At 31.8% G+C, this 18,162-nt stretch overlaps 2 protein-coding genes across 3 annotated transcripts in view; one reads left to right on the forward strand and one right to left on the reverse strand.

Annotated features, from left to right (window-relative positions):
- LOC113522919 (probable E3 ubiquitin-protein ligase HERC2) overlaps positions 1 to 6,855 on the reverse strand; it is a 62,768-nt gene extending 55,913 nt beyond the window's left edge. For both annotated transcript variants that reach the window (XM_052898639.1, XM_052898638.1), the window contains exons 1-9: positions 6,235 to 6,855; positions 5,535 to 5,709; positions 4,516 to 4,660; positions 3,696 to 3,863; positions 2,634 to 2,891; positions 1,851 to 2,006; positions 1,535 to 1,663; positions 1,073 to 1,193; positions 276 to 444 (exon numbers count right to left, since the gene is read on the reverse strand). In XM_052898639.1, coding sequence (XP_052754599.1) covers positions 276 to 444; positions 1,073 to 1,193; positions 1,535 to 1,663; positions 1,851 to 2,006; positions 2,634 to 2,891; positions 3,696 to 3,863; positions 4,516 to 4,660; positions 5,535 to 5,709; positions 6,235 to 6,471 — 1,558 coding nt within the window. In that variant the 5' untranslated portion in view covers positions 6,472 to 6,855. The remainder of the gene's footprint in view (positions 1 to 275; positions 445 to 1,072; positions 1,194 to 1,534; positions 1,664 to 1,850; positions 2,007 to 2,633; positions 2,892 to 3,695; positions 3,864 to 4,515; positions 4,661 to 5,534; positions 5,710 to 6,234) is intronic.
- A 125-nt stretch (positions 6,856 to 6,980) lies between these two features.
- Positions 6,981 to 16,888, forward strand: LOC113522705 (cyclic AMP-dependent transcription factor ATF-6 alpha). The gene is made up of 13 exons (XM_026908487.3): positions 6,981 to 7,134; positions 7,849 to 8,038; positions 8,710 to 8,834; positions 8,920 to 9,017; positions 9,476 to 9,560; positions 9,754 to 10,022; positions 10,239 to 10,432; positions 10,548 to 10,698; positions 11,389 to 11,486; positions 11,653 to 11,747; positions 12,293 to 12,493; positions 12,842 to 13,228; positions 14,627 to 16,888. Exons 1-13 carry the CDS (start codon positions 7,092 to 7,094, stop codon positions 15,025 to 15,027), a joined length of 2,337 nt encoding a protein of 778 aa, XP_026764288.2. The 5' UTR covers positions 6,981 to 7,091; the 3' UTR covers positions 15,028 to 16,888.
- Positions 16,889 to 18,162: the final 1,274 nt, after the last annotated feature.

Consider the following 18,162-nt stretch of genomic DNA (forward strand, 5'->3'; position numbering starts at 1 on the left):
GTACTGCAGCTTAGCTTTACTAACTATAATCTTTTTTTTTTTTTGATTAGATCTCATTTTCTACTTACAACTACAACATAAAAAACCTGATAATTAACCATTTCATACCTGTACTTAATACTCAGCAAAGTGTAAACAGGTCACAAGTGCCAACTATACATTTGGTGTACATTTTATACATGTAAATGAACAAATGACAAAACATAAACACCTATATACCTATTTAATAATACTACTTGAATAAATATTTTATTCATTACTTTCATCTTTGTTACCTGGAATAAGTTGTGGTGTCATGGTATCATACGGTAGGGTGTACACCGCACCATCGTGTGTCAATAATAATGCTAATTTTTCAGCACAAGCAATCTGCTGAATTCTTAAAGTTCCTAATTGTAACGGTCCTGAGGCTACCGAGACCACATCTTGTGCTGATTCTGTGCACTAAAATATATAAAAAAAAATATATTTCTAATAAGCTAAAAACGGTAGGTAAACCATGAGACCAGAACACATAATCCGAATTAAATGATTTATTTATGCCGACTCTAAAAACTAGTGAATATAAATACAATAAACTATAACTGTGAAACTTTAAAACTAATTAGGGAGTAATTTTTAAATATGCTTGTGGAAATCGAGTATCATGTTCAATACATCTATAACAACAAACAAAATTTAAAATTAATTGTATTAATTATTATCTTATTTTTTTTAATAGATGACAATGAAATGGTAACTTCACCTGTGCTAACGGTATATGCTGGCAGGGCACCATTGAGGGATGTTAGGTGAGGATGAAGCAGTTCAGTTGGCCTATTGTCACAAATTCCACAAGAATTAACCACGATAGTTTCCAGGGGGAACCGTCTGGAGGTCAACCTAATAGGATGTATTGCTAGTAATGAGAAAATTAGACCCCATTTCTAATAATCTTATCCCCTCATTATTACCTCATGAGATATGTAGGATCCCATATATAATTTTATTATAAATTAAATACCTGACTTTAAAAATATATATATTTTTTTTATATTGTTTATTGATATGTGCAATATACTTAAGTACTTACAGTGACAAATCCCTTTAACGGTGGCAACAGCGGAGCTCCTAGCCTATCTAAATGGCATAATAAGGCAATGCCAGCTTTTTTAACTTCCATCAATCCATCGCCACTTGGCAGATTTAGTTCTCTGTAAAATATTTATTAAATATTAACAATATAAAGGGTATACATAGTATTAGTTATTGTCAAAATTTAAGATAGTGGTTTTATTCCTGTATAAAATACATATATTATTTCTTATACAAGAAATACAATACATATATACTTAGAATTGACATTGCGAAATGCAAATATGACACCTTACAAAGGTGACACAAGAGACATAAATTAAAGAGCAAATTTTTCAAGTATATCTGTGCATGGCTCAATCTAAAACTATAAAAAGTAGCGAAGGGTTAGTATTTTTGCTTATTTTCACTTTTAACTAGTTTGATTCCCCATCTCAGTAGAAAAAAAAAAATAACTTACTTTAGGTATATCTCTGTGGGATTAACTTCAGTTGTTGGTTCGCTGTTTAAAATTGGATTAGGCGCTACCACTTTAGCCATCCGTCTTAGGAATGGTCCTAATGGTGCTGTACATTCTTCCAGTGTTATTCTATAAAAATATAATTACTTGATATAGACATATTATAAAATAGTTGTAATATAAAAATGCAATCTCAGACTTTTCAATTAATAATCTTGGTAAGTGCGTTTTATTTATCATTAGTTTTCATGAATTGAGGTAAGACCAAGAGCTAATAAAAAAAAATTAAAAAAAATACACAAACATTAACATTTACCTGTGGTCTGGTTGCCGTTTCTGTCGCGGCGGCAAAGTGACTAGAACATCAGCTGCTTTGAGTAGCGCTGGCAGTTCCGCGCGGCGAGCACACAGCTCCACCCATACACACAACGACGTCCGCCAGTCGCCCAACGGAACATTACATCCCACCTCCCTGTTTATTTTTGGAATTAATTTTATAATATTTATTCATTTTTAAATTTGGAATATATAAGAGCAGTGACATAAGGCAGCTCAACAAAGCAATGAGAGCTCAATTGGACAACATTTGACTATAGCTAAAAGATCGAACTCTAGCTTAAATTTCTAAATTTTTCAAATTCATGTATGGATCATTTAAAAATAATTATCGCTGGTGTCGTATTCCAGAAGACACGTAAAGCCGTCGTCATCCAGTAAACCACGTTAGAGACCTTCATATACAATGAAAGCGGTCTAGAAGCACGTGATATCAGAACGCAACAGACCTCACACAATTAGTAGTAGTGAGATAGATAGTGATCCCTTATTGGTTAAATACAGTATAAAGCAACATCTTACACATATACGAATATCGTGATGACAATGATTGAAATAATGGTAAATATGACACATAGTTTTGCATTCATTTAAATTTTCATGATCATTATTTTAGTACTTAATTGTTCACATCTGAACATAGGCCACCCCTAGAGACAGTCCAATGACCTGACAATGATACCCAGCAATACTATAACTTTAATCACAATGAGTAGTCAACTGTTATAGAATATATAAGAATAGGCCAATTAGGAATACTAACCCAACTACGACTTGATGTAGGAATTTGGCGGCACTATCAACAACTTCCGCCCATATTTTCTGTGAACGAGGCGCTTGTTGCACCGCTCCAGTGCCAGCAAACAGAGCGGCGTCGGGTAGCGCTCGTACTGCATCTAAAGCATCTCGCAGCAGTGCAGAACATACGTCGGCGTCCTCGCCGCAGCGCCATGCGCGCCGCACTAGGGACAAAGCGAGCCGGAGAGCTGCGCGGGCGCCAACTCGAGCGAGACCGAATGCACTGAATCAATAATGTATAATCATTCTTTCTAATATTATAAATGTGATAGTAAGTTTAATTGTTGCCTTCTTAGCCCCTTAAATGCTTAACCAATCACTATGATATTTAATATACATATAATAAATGGGATGGAGAAGGATATAGACTATGTTTTATCCCGGTCAATCAAAATATCCTGGTCACGCGGACGAAATCGCAGGTAAAAATTAATAACATATAATTATAATAATAGTGTATTAATATGTCCTTTTTCATAATTGCCAATGTTTCAATAAATTATTAAGGCATTCGTTAGTACTTCTGTTCATTGATATAATACCACATTAATTCAAGTATTATTTTATCAAGTATTTGCTTGGTCCCATTCGTGTTTCAACCGTAAAGCAATTGTATTTGCATGGCTGTGTTTCGGTTTTATGGGTGGGATATGGCAGTGAATTTACAAGGTACAGAGGAATAATATCTGAGTCCTCAGGAATGGCAACGGATGGGGGGTATCATGGGCGAAAGAGTATACTCTGTTATATTCATGGTACTGCTCATGTCTACAGGTGACGGTTACCACTTTCCATCAGGTGGGCCGTCAGCTTGTTTGCTATTCTAAGTTGTATAAAAAAAAGTATTTTGTGTGATTAAAATAATGCATTAATTTTTGGATATTTAATTTGGCGTTCCATTGTTTCTGCCTACTCTAATGGGAGACAGGCATGATAGATATGTATATATTTATATTCACATAACATAAATTTATTGCTAATTAAAAATAATAGTTACTCTATTATAAATTAATGTAAAAAAACTTACTTTTCTGAATCATCTATTTGTTCTTCTGCATCTTCTTGACTCTCAGTACTTAGTTCAACAGACTTGTTCAGTGTACTAACAACATTGCTTAGAGCTCTATTACTAACACCATGTGGAGGCTTTTTGTCTAATTTGTTTTTTTTAACATCTTTATGATGATTTTGATCCCTAGAAATAGTGGTACAATAATATCAATTATAATACTTCATACATTAATATAAGTTTTAATATCAATGTATCTTACTAATTGGTATGAAGGGTCTTGATAAGAGTAATAGAAACCAAAACAACAATTTTTAGATTTTTTTTATTTCTGTCTGTATGTTTGTTCCAGCATCACACAAAAAATATTGCACCAAACTGGATGCGGTTTTCACTTTTGTGTTTTTGAAAGTCTAACTTAACTGATATTTTATTTTACTATGCAATGTAAATGTGGTTGATTTAATAAGTTTACTTATTTTTGAAATCCATGCATACAAAGTAGCAGGCAAAAAGCTGTATATAATTGTATGTATAAATAATTGTTATTCTTAAAGCATTTTAAAATCAATATATTTACATAATTATTTAAATAAAAAGTAGCTAATTTCTGTTTTTATAATAAGATGTTTTGATACTCATAGGTTAATAAAAAAGTTTATTGTCAATTGAAAATTAAATTATTAAATTCCATTTAGGAAACTTTATTTCATAAAAAATCATATAAATATTTCAAGTTAAAAGAACCTTGGAATGTTTTAAGTGCCAAAAAAAAAAATATCAATCTATTCCTAATACTAAAATATGATTAATAAGAAGCCTTATGATAGTATGATACCTAATAACAGCTACAAGATGTCTATAGCACAGCACTATCAAGCGTCGAATCTGTGAAATGTATGGACAACTGACAGCTGTGTTGATGGCACGCACACGCTGCTCCCAAATCAGTGATTCCATAAGACTTTGCAAGCATTCTGGACCTGTTTTTAATATAAAAAACTGATTAATTTTCAATTTAATATCACAATTTATTGGCATCATACAATACATAATAAAATGTCCTCAATAATTTCTAATCAATTTTATAAGTAATAATAATAATTTTTTTATCTTAATAATTTACAACTGACTATTGATTGGTGTCATTCTTGCGAGTGTAATGCTTGTTAATGTTCTAATATGAATATATTTTCATATTATTATTGTATATTGTATAAAAAAGAAAATTCATGGCAATTAAGCTGATGGTCCACTAGGAGTATTAGTGATAACTGTCATTTACAGATATAACATTATGGACATTACAATATATAGTAAACCACATCATGGTAAACCCACATGTATAATAATTTAATAAAGAGGAGAAATCAAATTGTTTCTTTGTAGTGGATAAGCTCAAAAACTACTCAACCGATTTTAAAAATTCTTTCAAATATAAAAAGCTACATTGTCAGCAAGTAACAAAGATTATATATTATTTTCAAAAATTCTATCTACCTATGCAAAGTCAGACCATAATTATTGTATATTGTTATTGAAACAATAGTTTGTAACAAATAAAAGAATAATAGTATTTGTACAGAAGCAGATACAAAATACCTCAATGTACTCATTTTTCCCCACAATCATGGTTAGCTTGCATGTTTGGGTACTGTAATTCTAGATCTTACTTAAATATTGAATGCTCTCACTAGTGTTGCAAGTGCTAGTGTACCCATGTAATTATTTACCATCAGGTATAACATCATAGACAGGTAAATAAAAATTCTTTATTCCTCCAAAAGATTATCATAATAATTACGCTTAGTTGCCAAAAACAATTCTTTTTTGCCTATTAACTTAATATAGTAGCACCTGGATCTTGTTTCCACTTAAGATCATCTATAACTTGGACAGAGGCAGTTGGTACAGTAATTTTCAAATATAAAGCTTTACGAAGTTCTTCCTCTGCAGATAGTGCACTGCAGGGTGCACACGCACAGCCAGAATGCGGGCCACAAAGACCATCACAGCAAGTGCATGTTAATATCTATAACATTAAAATTTGTTAACTCAGTATTACCTTACTAGTATCAGAAAGTTTATAAAGATGTTTGGAATGAAAGCAGAATAGATTTGAATAAAAATTGGTACACAGAATTTCATAGAAAACACTTTATTTTAAAGCACATAAATCACTAGTTGCAGCTAGTAGAAATGTTTGTGTGTCTTTCTAAAATCTTGAGTTTAAAACCAGAGAATTTTTGACAAATTCAGTTTTGATATGAAATATTATTATTACTAACTAATCATGACATAGCTTTCTGTTAGCTGCCTTTCATTAATAAAGCTAGTTATGAGAAACCATAAAACTATATTTATATACGGTATTGTCCAATTTTGAAATATATTTATATATTGTACCAGGAACCTACAATAAATAAAATAAAGGACGTCACCTTGTTTGCATTTGTACTGTAGATAACATTAAATATTAAAACATGGTAAAACAGCTTTTGTCTAGTTACCATTTGATAAAAATTATAACATACAATAATTAATTGATATGCCTCACCCTCAATCCACAATAATATTTGCCACTATCCCCTAGTTTAGCTGTAATTCCAGCATTATTTACTAGGCCATTTCCGGCGTCAAAATATATTTCTCTGTCTTGCAAAAGGCCATTAAACAGAGTACATAGTGCTTCTGGATTAATTAAAGCATCTTGTAAGTCAGGATTCAGCCACTTAGCATCCAAATGGTGCTGAGGACGAAATATGAAATCGTCCTGTTCATCAGGGCCAGACATTTTCGCAACCGGTACTTTCTAAACACATCAGATCATTATATGAACATATTTAGGACTAATACAATCTTTCTAAAAAAATAAAAAATATGTCTCGCCAATTATTCATTATTATTAATACGAAAATAATTAAAATCTGTATTGGAATTAAGTATTGTGTTTAAGTCAATCAATTTCCATTGACAAGCAACCCCAAGACCCGAGCCAACAAACCCAACCCCTGAACAAGTGTTTACTGTCAAATTAGACCAGTGTTAGATTGATTAAATCCAGTCGTGATTGCTTGCTCTGTGGATAATGCCAGTGAAATTAAAAAAATTTAGAGGTACTATTACTTAATGTATGTAAAAGAATTAATGAAAAGAAAACAGACGACTAATTATACTGAGGATTAATAGGATTAACACTTATAGGTAGATAGTAGATATCTATCTTTGGCGTATGTGGTACAGATGAATCCGATTGACATATTGTTTCAACTTTTGACAGTTAATTTGACATTTAAGGACAACGCGATTGTTTTGGTGCATGGTTTCGGTGTCTCTTATTCTAAATCTAAATAAATAAATTAAAAAAAAAACAACTATTATTAATTTTTAAATGGATTTGTCATAATTATTCCGATGGATACGGATATTTTACTTGACAACAAAGACTGTTTGTACGGTAAATATAATGTACTAAAACAAAGTTATTCTCGCTACTTTATTCCGGTGACTGAAAACAATGCTTACATGTGCAAGGCCAGAGGAGAATCTTTTCTATTACCTTATATTTTATGATAGATTAAATAAACTCTTCCGATTAATAACATTTAATAATAATAATAAAATTATCAAATAGATAAAAAAAAATGCAATATAAACTGTTTCGATGAAATTGTACTTTAATAATTTATCTTATCATTTTTCGTCTAACTTGCACATACTATCTTTTCAGTTTCTGTCGTAAATTAGTATTTTTAATTAATTCTAATAATGGTTATTAAAATATTTAAATACTATTTCCATTTTATAATCTTAATCTTGCAATCCTCTCTCCGCCTAACAATTAATCAATGTTATATTTGGAGTTTGCATTCTTTTTTATAATATAAAAAATAATTAGAAAAATAATAAAATGACGACAAATATAATGAAATGGTGGTAACACAGTGGTAAACATGTTACTTGATGTAAATGAGGTCTCAAAGTTGGTTTTTGATTGGGAATTTAGGAAACAAACTTTTATATTAGTCTGCGTGTTTTGGAATGTGCTCTTAGCTGTTATTTGTCTGGTATCTTATAACACAAGGTTTCTTAATTTGAAAACCAGACAACTATTGTAATTGCATGATAGCTACTATAAAAAAATGTATATGCTGTTTTAATTTTTTTGTAGATGATTTTGTAGAAGAATTAAATGATTACCATTGGTCGTCACTGTTAGATGCAGCTGATGCATCACCTAGTGAAATACTAGCTGATGCAGCACCTGTTTTAGTATCATTGACATCACCAGCCCCTAGCATCAAGTCCTCTCCTGCTGAGAGCAGTACTTCAGATTCTGGAAGTGAAGATGATTCCAAAAAGTAAGTAATATGTAAATAAATTTAGAATAAAACTATCTGTGATAATTCTGGCATGACATCTTTCATCACAGATTAATAATCTGAGTAAAACACTACATCAAACCGTCTATTAATGTAGTAATAATAGATAAAATTCCTTCTCTTATAAAAAAAGATTGGGGGCCAAAAATCTTACAATTTTACAATAGGATTTGTTTTGTGTCACCTATCAATGTAATGTAAAAATTAAATAAGGCTTTATTTAGAATTACATTATTAAAATTTTATTAGTGTTAACAATATAAGTTACAATATCTTCCATTTCTATCTAAGAGCAATCCTGGTATATAGCTTATCAATCATTCTCTCCAAGTACTCCATCTTTTGTTCTGTTATCATTTCCTATTTCTTAGTTGTCAAATCTAAATGTTATGTACTCAGGTTGAGACACCTATTAAACTATGAGTTATACAAAGTAAACTTATATAAGTATGCCTAAGGTGGGGTTTTAATAAATAAATAATGAAGAGACTGTTAGTTACAGGGATTTAAACTGTTGGTGTAACTAATTTGACTTCATCCTCACATATCATTTCTTAGTGGTACCTCATCAGAATAAGTCAACATTGCTTGCAAGCATACCATTTCATTTATTATATATATATTTATATATTTTAAAATTTATGTTACAGTGGTTCCATTTCACCATCTGCACGTCAGTCATCACAATCACCATACGATTGGATGTCCAGTTTTGATGAAGAGCCTCCAAATCATTTAAAATTAGAAGATGTTGAATTATTTCTTCAGAAAACAGGTAATTGCAAGTTTATTTTTTTGTTTTTAAGGTATTGTAATATTAAACTAGAATTCAAGTTTTAATATTTTGTGTTTGCCGGCAGATACCCCATATGATAGATTGCCTAAAGGTACTATACTTAAGTCTTCTCCTGTAGAGAGAGATGGACCTTTTATGGCAATTGAAAATGGAGTCATCAAGGTATTGTTAAAGTATTAGAAATAGGCAAATTTATATATTTATTCTAGGGATTCTTTTAATACTTTGCAAAACATTCTTTAGAATAATGGATAAAAAATTAAAACAATCTAATCTACAACTCCTCAGCTTTCTTTCTCATAATAATATCAAACTATAACTATCACTAATACTACCATCCTTACCATTTTTTTTAATATCCCTTCTTGTTTCCTGTTTACTGACATAATGTACAAAACAAGCCCTTTGCTAATATTAAAAATAAATTACTATATAAACACCTCTGAGTTGTCATTAATGGTGAAGTAATTTCATGTCTCTTTGTTTATCTATTATTGACAATATTTCAGATCTAGTTTTGCAGTATAATCGTAAATAAAATAATATAGTATTAAATATTTAGAGCTGTGTTATATTATATCGTTAATCTTCCTGGAATAAAATAAATACATAATTTACAGGGCGTTAAACAGGAAAATGATAATTTTGATGTACCATTAAATATCCCAGATATAAAATCAACTAGTTCTGTACCTTTGGTAAATGGTAAGTATCTACAACTTATATTAACCCCGGCTTCGTTTAATGACTCCATTGTGATGTTAAATAGCTTTGAACCTTTCCCAAAAAAAGAGCATTTAAATAAAAAAAATAATTTTTGAATCTGACTAATTACACACTTCTGCTTTATGTTCCTAGTATAGATTTTAATATTTGTGAGCTTATTTTGTTTTTTCAGGAAATAATTATCTTCAAAATGCTTACTTCAATGTAGTCAATGAAAACTCTTCAAATAATATAGTAAAGGGTAACCAACAAGTAATGTTACTAAATGAACAAATAAAATTGGTTGTGGACCCAAAAGAAGTATTTGGTATGGTTAAGAAACCAAATATACTAATGAAAAAATCATCTGTTGTGATACCGACTGAGATTACAAATGGAGGGAAAATTGCCATATCACCACTATCTCAGAACAAATTAAACAGTCCCAGTTACCAAATTCAGGTTAGTATTTATTAATACATTGCCTGTTTATTTACATTTAGGCCAAAAAAAAAAAAGAATTAGAAACTCAAGTCTAAAGTGTTATGTCTTCATACCAAAAAGCAGCGATGTAAGCACAGCTCCTTGATTAGTTCCTAGTGGAACAGAAGTACTCAAAACTTTTGTACAAATTTTTCTATACACATACAATAAAGCCATTTATTATTTATGTTAAAGGTGTCACCGCCTAGAAGTAATGTTGTGATAAGTCCAAAACCAGTAGTAATTAAACAAGAAATATCTCCTACAGCAACAGTACAAAATGGGTTACCATCACTATCTGATACTAATAAACTTAATATAGACATGTCAAAGCTAACTGAAGCTGAAATAAGAGCTGTGAAGAAACAACAAAGAATGATTAAAAATCGGTAAGTTTTAAATAAAATTATAGCCTTAAATGTATAATATTTTTCTGTAATAAAGTTTACAAATTGCATAAATAAAATCGCTAAGGAACAGAGTAAATTTAATATATTTTAAAAGGGAGGCAGCGAGCCAGTCACGTCAGAAGAAAAAAGAATATGTGACAGCACTGGAACATCAATTGACACTCGCACAGCAAGAGATTTTACGGCTCCGAATGGAAAACGAACAACTGAGGGACCAACTAGAAATGAATAACAAGACTCGAAAAGTAAGTTATCTTTATACCTAGAATTACAGTTCTCAAGATCAATAAATGATGAGGGGTTAATGTCTGTAGTAGTCTGTAGAGGGCAGTAACTAATAATTATTTTTTTAATGGCCTTTTGAAATGATCAGCAATAAAGCCTATGCAGAGCAGATTATAAGTAGATACGCGGAGATACATACGTAACGTGGTAACGATTTGCTATTGTTAAATATTAAATATGTATGCTATTCGCACGTAACCGTATACTGCGCTCGTAAATAGAATAGGAGCTCCTATTAAACTCGAAACTAGTCAAGTATCCCCGAATTTAATACGTGAATAAAGCCAATAAATAACATAATTATAATACGATAATGCACATCAAAAGATATTTACTCACAGCCATAATGTTTAAATCTAAACAAATGCAACAATTTGATTTTTGGTCGTTTGTAATGCTATAAAAGCGCTTTGCTGTGCGTGTTAAACGTAGAGAGTTAGTCTGAGTGTTTACCTCAGACACGCTTCGTTTACGTCTCTGTAATACGACTCCGCTTTCCTGCTAGTAACTATATATATATATCATTGTTTTGCGCAACATTATGCACACGCAACAACAACGCAATGCAACAAAACAACTATAAATACATACAATTCTTCCCAAGTACAGTTCCTGCAACTACTAATGACTAATTAAAATATTTTTCACAGATACCGAGAATCGACGCGCCCATATTATTGCCAAAGAAAAATATAGCTCTTATATTTGCTATGGTTTTCATGATTTCATTAAATTGGAACTTTCTTGGGTATGTTTAGAATAATTAGTTATGTATTGTGAATTTTAACTTATTATCTATCAAGTATATTTAAATAAAAAAATATTCTTATTCTATTCTATTAAATTTCTTTCTTACTTATTTGTTAAATTTAAAATAGCGGTTATTAGATCTTTATTAATTTAAATTATTATAGGTGGAATTCAAAACCAATTATTGGTCCGACTAGTCCAGAGAGAAGTACGCGGCATTTGCTATGGTCGGTGGATAATTCAAATGATGTTTCTTCAGGTATGTAAATGTAATTAGTTTTTTATCATAAATATACAGGGATTTAAGAATAAGATTATATGTTCCACTGAGGTAGAAATCCGATATATTACAAAACATATTATACATCATATTTGCTGTTATCCATCCACTGCTGAACATAGGCCCTCCCTGGGAGGTTTGGCCAGTAGTTGCCACGCTTGCCAGGTGCATTGGCAACCGCAGTCAGGCTTTGGTGATTTAAAGAGGGACGCTGCTGTACATCCACGATCGTTAAGCTCCCTTAATAGCCTCTTGCGTCAGCCACGTTACAGTAACGGGTGGCCTAATATATGCTGGCCACACGACTATAGTACATTGACATATTTAAGATTTTCCAGTGTGGGTTTGGCCCCATAAGAAAGGCATGTATGTATTAAAGTATATACATGTTTTTTTTTTCAAACATTCCTTTGTGAAACTTCGCTTGGAGTGGCCTCCTTTCCCTCCTCCCTTCCCCTTAGATACTTACCTAAGTTGTTAATTTACAACTTTTGCTGACTATTATAATATAAATTTGCTTGCAGACAACGACAATATTTTAAACGGTACTTATGGGACAGATTGTCAAAACGTAACGAATTTAAATGATGTTAGTATTAATCAAACTGAAAGCATTAGGATAGCTAGAGAACTAAACCGTTGGATAAAAGGAGGCAAAACACTGAATTGGACATTTAATGCGCCGAGGAAAAAAAGGGAAGCATATATGAATGAAAAAAGCAATGGTAAGTAACTCTACCTACATTATAAGAGTTAACACTGATGTTTAGACAGCACACAGTTTAAATCGTTGTTATACATATTTTACACAGTTCTTTATGTAATCAAACATACCAAAGAACAAGAAATGATAAATCGAAATCATTACGATAATAAGTATAATTGCATTGTTTACACACATTTTTTTTATACAACTTAGAATGGCAAAAAAATGTATTAGAAAATAATACAGATAAACCTATAATAAAGATTAAGAACAAAGAAAATTTAGAGAAAATAAATAAAAAAAGGACAACATTAATAATGTTTTAATATACAGATCCGCAAAGATTGTTTATTGACATTGTTTTCAGATGGATTCCTGGAAACATATAAGATGTTTCATAAATTAAACATAGACGGCACGTTTGTTGATTTCACAAATAGGAATCAAGCTAGGAATGTAAGAGAGAAATCACGTCTACGTCGATTGAGAAGAATTAGGGATATTGATTTCCCTGACGATTCTGTCATGGATTACAGTAGATTGTATCACAAAGCGATAAGGAAGTCTGTTGATGCCTTCAATATGGACGACCTGAGTGAGTGGAATGCATTTTTAGAAGCTTTACAAAGAAGGGACGACACATTTTATGTTGTAGGGGTTGGGAAAGGAGAACATTTATTATTGCCAGCCGTGTCACACAATACTACAAGGCCGCCTAAAATGGCGTTAATATTACCTGCAAGGAGTGGGAATGGTGAGTGTATTATAGACATAAATATTCGTTTTAAACGAGTAGTAATCTAACAAGTAGTTTTGAACATAATTTGGTCTAATTGACTAACTAACTAAGGCTGAAGAGTACATTGTGATTATGTGTGTAAAAAAAAATAGTCATCCAGGCCGGCAAACAATATACAGTGGTGGTCGAATAATTAAAAACACTACCAACAGTCCTTGACATTATGTAAGATACTTCACCGCAATCATTTTTATTTTGAAATTAAATAATATATAGAACAACAATATGTTCAACGATTTATCATTTATTAGAAAAACAATATAAATCCCACTACACAAATGCAGTTTTAATATTACGTTATGGATAAATATTTAAATCAGTTTTAAGGTATGAATAATAATCGTCAACTAATTAGAAACAATAAAAAAGTATAAAAAACAATATTTTTTAAGTATTAGTAATTAGTATTATAATTTACTAAATAGCTACTATCCACAGTCTACTAATAGTTAAAATTAATATTTAGTGGCGTATCCTTTATTTTCAATAACAGCACTGCAAGACGTGGTATTGATTGAATCAATTTCATACATTTTTCTAGGGGAATTCCTAGAATAGGGAAATTTGTAATTGCCGCCAAAATAATAGAAAAAGCCAAGAAAGAAATTTTATTCATCAATTTCAAAAAAAGAACGAGCTATGGATGCTTTTTTCAAATGTTTCTTATTAGGCGTACAAGCGGTCAGTAACAGAAAATAAACTCCTACTTGTGTAAGACTCATTTTGTAATTAAAAGTAAGATATGTTTTATATTTTACGCATTTAATGAGTTTTCTATTTGAATGGCTATATTATTGCATGATTATTAGTTATTGAATGTGTGTATTTTTTACGAACATTTGTATGTTTAAGTTATAGTTTATTTATAAGAAGTGTTTCTAATTATATGACCACCACTGTATATGAGGATAGGAGCAAATGGTATCTATACTATTTTAATATCACTTCATATTATAAAACAAAATCCCCCGCCGTGTCTCTCTGTTCGTATATTCGCGATGCTTTGAAAAAACTACTGAATAAAAATAATGCCTAATCTGTTTGATATATAACAAATATGTATAATGTATGGCGGGATCTTTTCTCTTTTATAAGTCTACGAAAAAATTCGCGATGCGATATTTTTTTAGAATAGCTCCTTAGCTATCGTTAAAACTAGCTTGTTGCGTAAGGACGCAAGTGTAAAAGATGTAAGCGTATATGCTACTATAGCATATATGCTTACATCTTTTACACCGCCCGCCCGTCTCGGCTTCGCACGGGTAGTAAATAGCACTACTATCCGTGCGAAGCCGAGGCGGGCCGCTACTTAACACAGAGTATAAAAGAGATACAACATATTTTTTTTTTCAGATTCTCTGACTAAAGACCATGTGACGCTAATGCAAATTGAATGTTCTGTCGTAAACACCTCTTTAATGAAGCTGAAGTCGGACGCATTACCCGAAAGCATTAGAAAGAAATCTAACAAAGAAGTTAAATCACCTATGAACGTATCATTGTCAGAGAATAAGAGTAATAATATTATTAGGAGAACCACCAAAGATTCCGTCGACGCCAGCCTCTCTAGCATATCGTATAATTCGAGCAATAATATTTCAAACTATTCAATTAATTTGGACAAACGAAAAAACGATGACAATATAGATTCACGTAAAGATGATTTATTTGTTCACTACTTATTTTCAAAGTATGAGGAATCGAAAAATTCCATGAAGTATACTAAGGGGAAATTAAGAAATACAGCAAATTAACATTCAAATCAAAGTTAGGTTATCAAGTAGATATAAATTAAAATCAATCGATTGATCCTGTTTTTCTGGGCTATCTAATAATATATAATGTTTATTTACCTAGTCCAGCCATAAATTCTCTTACAAATGAAAATTAAGTTTTTTTATGAAGTAATGTAATATTACTAAAATACATATGTATAGTATTACATACATATTACCTACATATTTATTAAAGTCTTAACAAAAAAATAAAAATATTCTATTCTAAATGGCCACCTTTGGCTTTTGTACAGACCTTTAATCTGTCTGGCAAGGGATCTATGGATTTACGCACTGTTTTCAAGAGAAATTTCGGCACTGCTTGCTTTGAAGATTTTTTTAAGAGACTACTCTAAAACTAACCATAATTTGAAGTTTAATGGGTTGAGGTCTGGGCTAGAGGGCCAGTCTTCAGCTCTTACAAAGTCCGGAACGTTGGTTTTAAAGCGCAAGTTTCAGGTGCAGAGTCTTACTGGAAAGTTTACAGTATATTTTTAAAAAGTGTATTGCTGTGAGGTTTCACAACACAATCCAAAACTGTATCTTGATACACTTTGGCTGAAGTTTTCACTCCTTTTTCACAAAAATGTAGTTTTGTGACTCCTTGATAAGACACGCTCCACCAAAACATCACTGACGCAGGATGGTGACCATGTTGTACCTTTCCGACCACTTGAGCAGCTTCTTTAGAACTGTGAGCGTACACTTTATCATTTTGCTTATTGTAGTGTTCTTCAATCGTGAAAATGTTTTCATCGGTAAAGAAGATATTTCTGTTCCTTTCACCTGCGTATCGGGACAGGAGTTTTGATTGATCCACAATGTATGTATGCAAAAACTACAAGTTACTCAGCGGGTTATGAATAGGGATATGCTCGCAGTGTCTTTGCGTGATAGAATTCGAAACGAGAATATCCGCAAAAGGACCATAATTACCGACATAGCCGAAGGATAAATAAGCTGAAATGGTAATGGGCTGGTCATATAGCTCGAAGAACCGACAACCGATAGGGAAGATGAGTGGTTACCACGTACGTGTAAACGCAGTCTTGATAAGTGACAACGACGCCCACTAGATGGAGTGACGACCTGAAATGCGTTGCAGAGAGTCGTAGTGGCAGTCTATGGGGGAGGCTTATGTCCAGCAATGGGCGTATAATGGCTGAAATGATGATGTTGATGATTTATGGCCAGACTAGTTATAACAAAAAAAAAAGCAATTTGCAGTTATATTTACTAAAATGTAATTTAGCATATTAACAGATCTCAATAGAATATTTCAATAGGTATAGGCTCTAATTTGACATTTAAGCATATTTTTTAACATAAGTTAACAAAACATAAGCATTCCTTATATACATTTTGTATGTATATCTATAAAACCGTATTTAAAGATTGTGATGGATTATTAATGCTTCCGTTATGGAATATCTAAAAGGCCATTCTACTACACTGATGTATTTATTTTATTTTCTGTTATTAATGATTTAACACTATCTACTTTTAATTAGTAGAAAAAGAATCTATGGATGGACAAGTTTTTGTTACCGTATGCATGTAAAAATAAATAGGATGTTGGACATAGCTGTCTTGTTTTGTCTCTTGCTTTCGATATTGACAACATATCTGTCGATAAATTTGTTTTTCGTTTGTTTCCCTGAACAAGTGATAAACAAATTTACTAATCATTAGAGGCAGAAATAAATTTTATTGTAAAGAAATGACTAGATGGAAATTACCCAAGAAAAGCAAAGGTTTCTTTCTGCTATGAGTTTTCCAGTGTGTGATATTTATATAATAATGTTGTAAATGCTTAAATATTTTTATATTATTTGTTATTTTTTCACAAAAAATAATGTTAATTTATGTGTATTATTTTAAATATTACCTATAAGTAGAGCTATTATTTAATATAAACTTTGTGTTAAACATTTTGTTGTAATAAATATGACAATAGAAAATGTTTTTGTTATAAACATCTCTGGATAGAATCTATATAAAAATACTGTGCTTAGCTCAAGTATAGTCTGTTTACGGAGCTTATACAAAGAATTTGTTATTTGTTTCATACACGTATATATATTTATAACATAGCTGGTGACAAAATGTTACCGGTACAGGCCTGGATAACATACACAACACAAAATTAGAAAGTAAGGACAGTAACTGCACTTCTCACATAATTCTTTTTATTTTTATATTTTTTTTATAATGTAACTTAGTTGCCATTCTACGTGGACGGCCCACCTGATGGAGAAAGGTAACTTTCGCATATAGACATGAGCAGTACCATGGACATAACAGAGTATACTGTTTCGCTTATGATACCCCCCGTGCGTTGCCATTTCTGATGACTGGGGTGTTATTCCTCTGTATCCTGTAAATTAATTGCCATATCCCACAGAAACTTCAAACAGAAACACAACCATGCAAACACAACTGTTCACGGTAGAAACACGAATGGGACAGAGGTGCCGAAGCAAACGACTTTTGTACAGTCTCCCTCTGGTTTTTATACAGTACCAGCTCTTTCCGTTAAGCCACATTCAAAGTTGAGCGGCTCGAATAATTGATGTTTAGCGCCTTACTATTCGACTCGACCCACTGAAACTGCGTAGAGATGTTACATCTCTGTACATCTTTTACCGAAGTTATCATAGGAAGTGCCCTGAGTGATTGTTCGGATTGATACCAGCTCCTGATTTTCACCACTGTACAACCCACTATAAACTAAAATTTCATCCCAAACATCTGGATAAATGCTGGTTTTTCACCATGCGTTTTTCAAGGCACTTTCTTCCACGCACAACCATTCTTTGGAATTTACTTCCAGCAGCAGTATTTCCGAACCGATACGACAACATAACCTTCAAGAAAAGAGTATATTCCTTTTTAAAAGGTCGGCAGCACCTGCAATGCCGCTGGTGTTTTGGATGATCATGGACGGCGGTAGTCACTTACCATCAGGTGAGCCACAAGCTTGTTTGCCCCTTGTGTTGTAAAAAAAAAATACGCCTATGGATAAGGAGAACTTTTTCATATTACTATGGATGACTGGGAGAGAATGCTTTTAGCATTAAGTCCGCCATGTACACATATAAATAAATAAATAAA

This window comes from Galleria mellonella, unplaced genomic scaffold (genome assembly GCF_026898425.1).
Source record: "Galleria mellonella isolate WM207_F2 unplaced genomic scaffold, CSIRO_AGI_GalMel_v1 utg515, whole genome shotgun sequence".
NCBI lineage: Eukaryota > Metazoa > Arthropoda > Insecta > Lepidoptera > Pyralidae > Galleria > Galleria mellonella.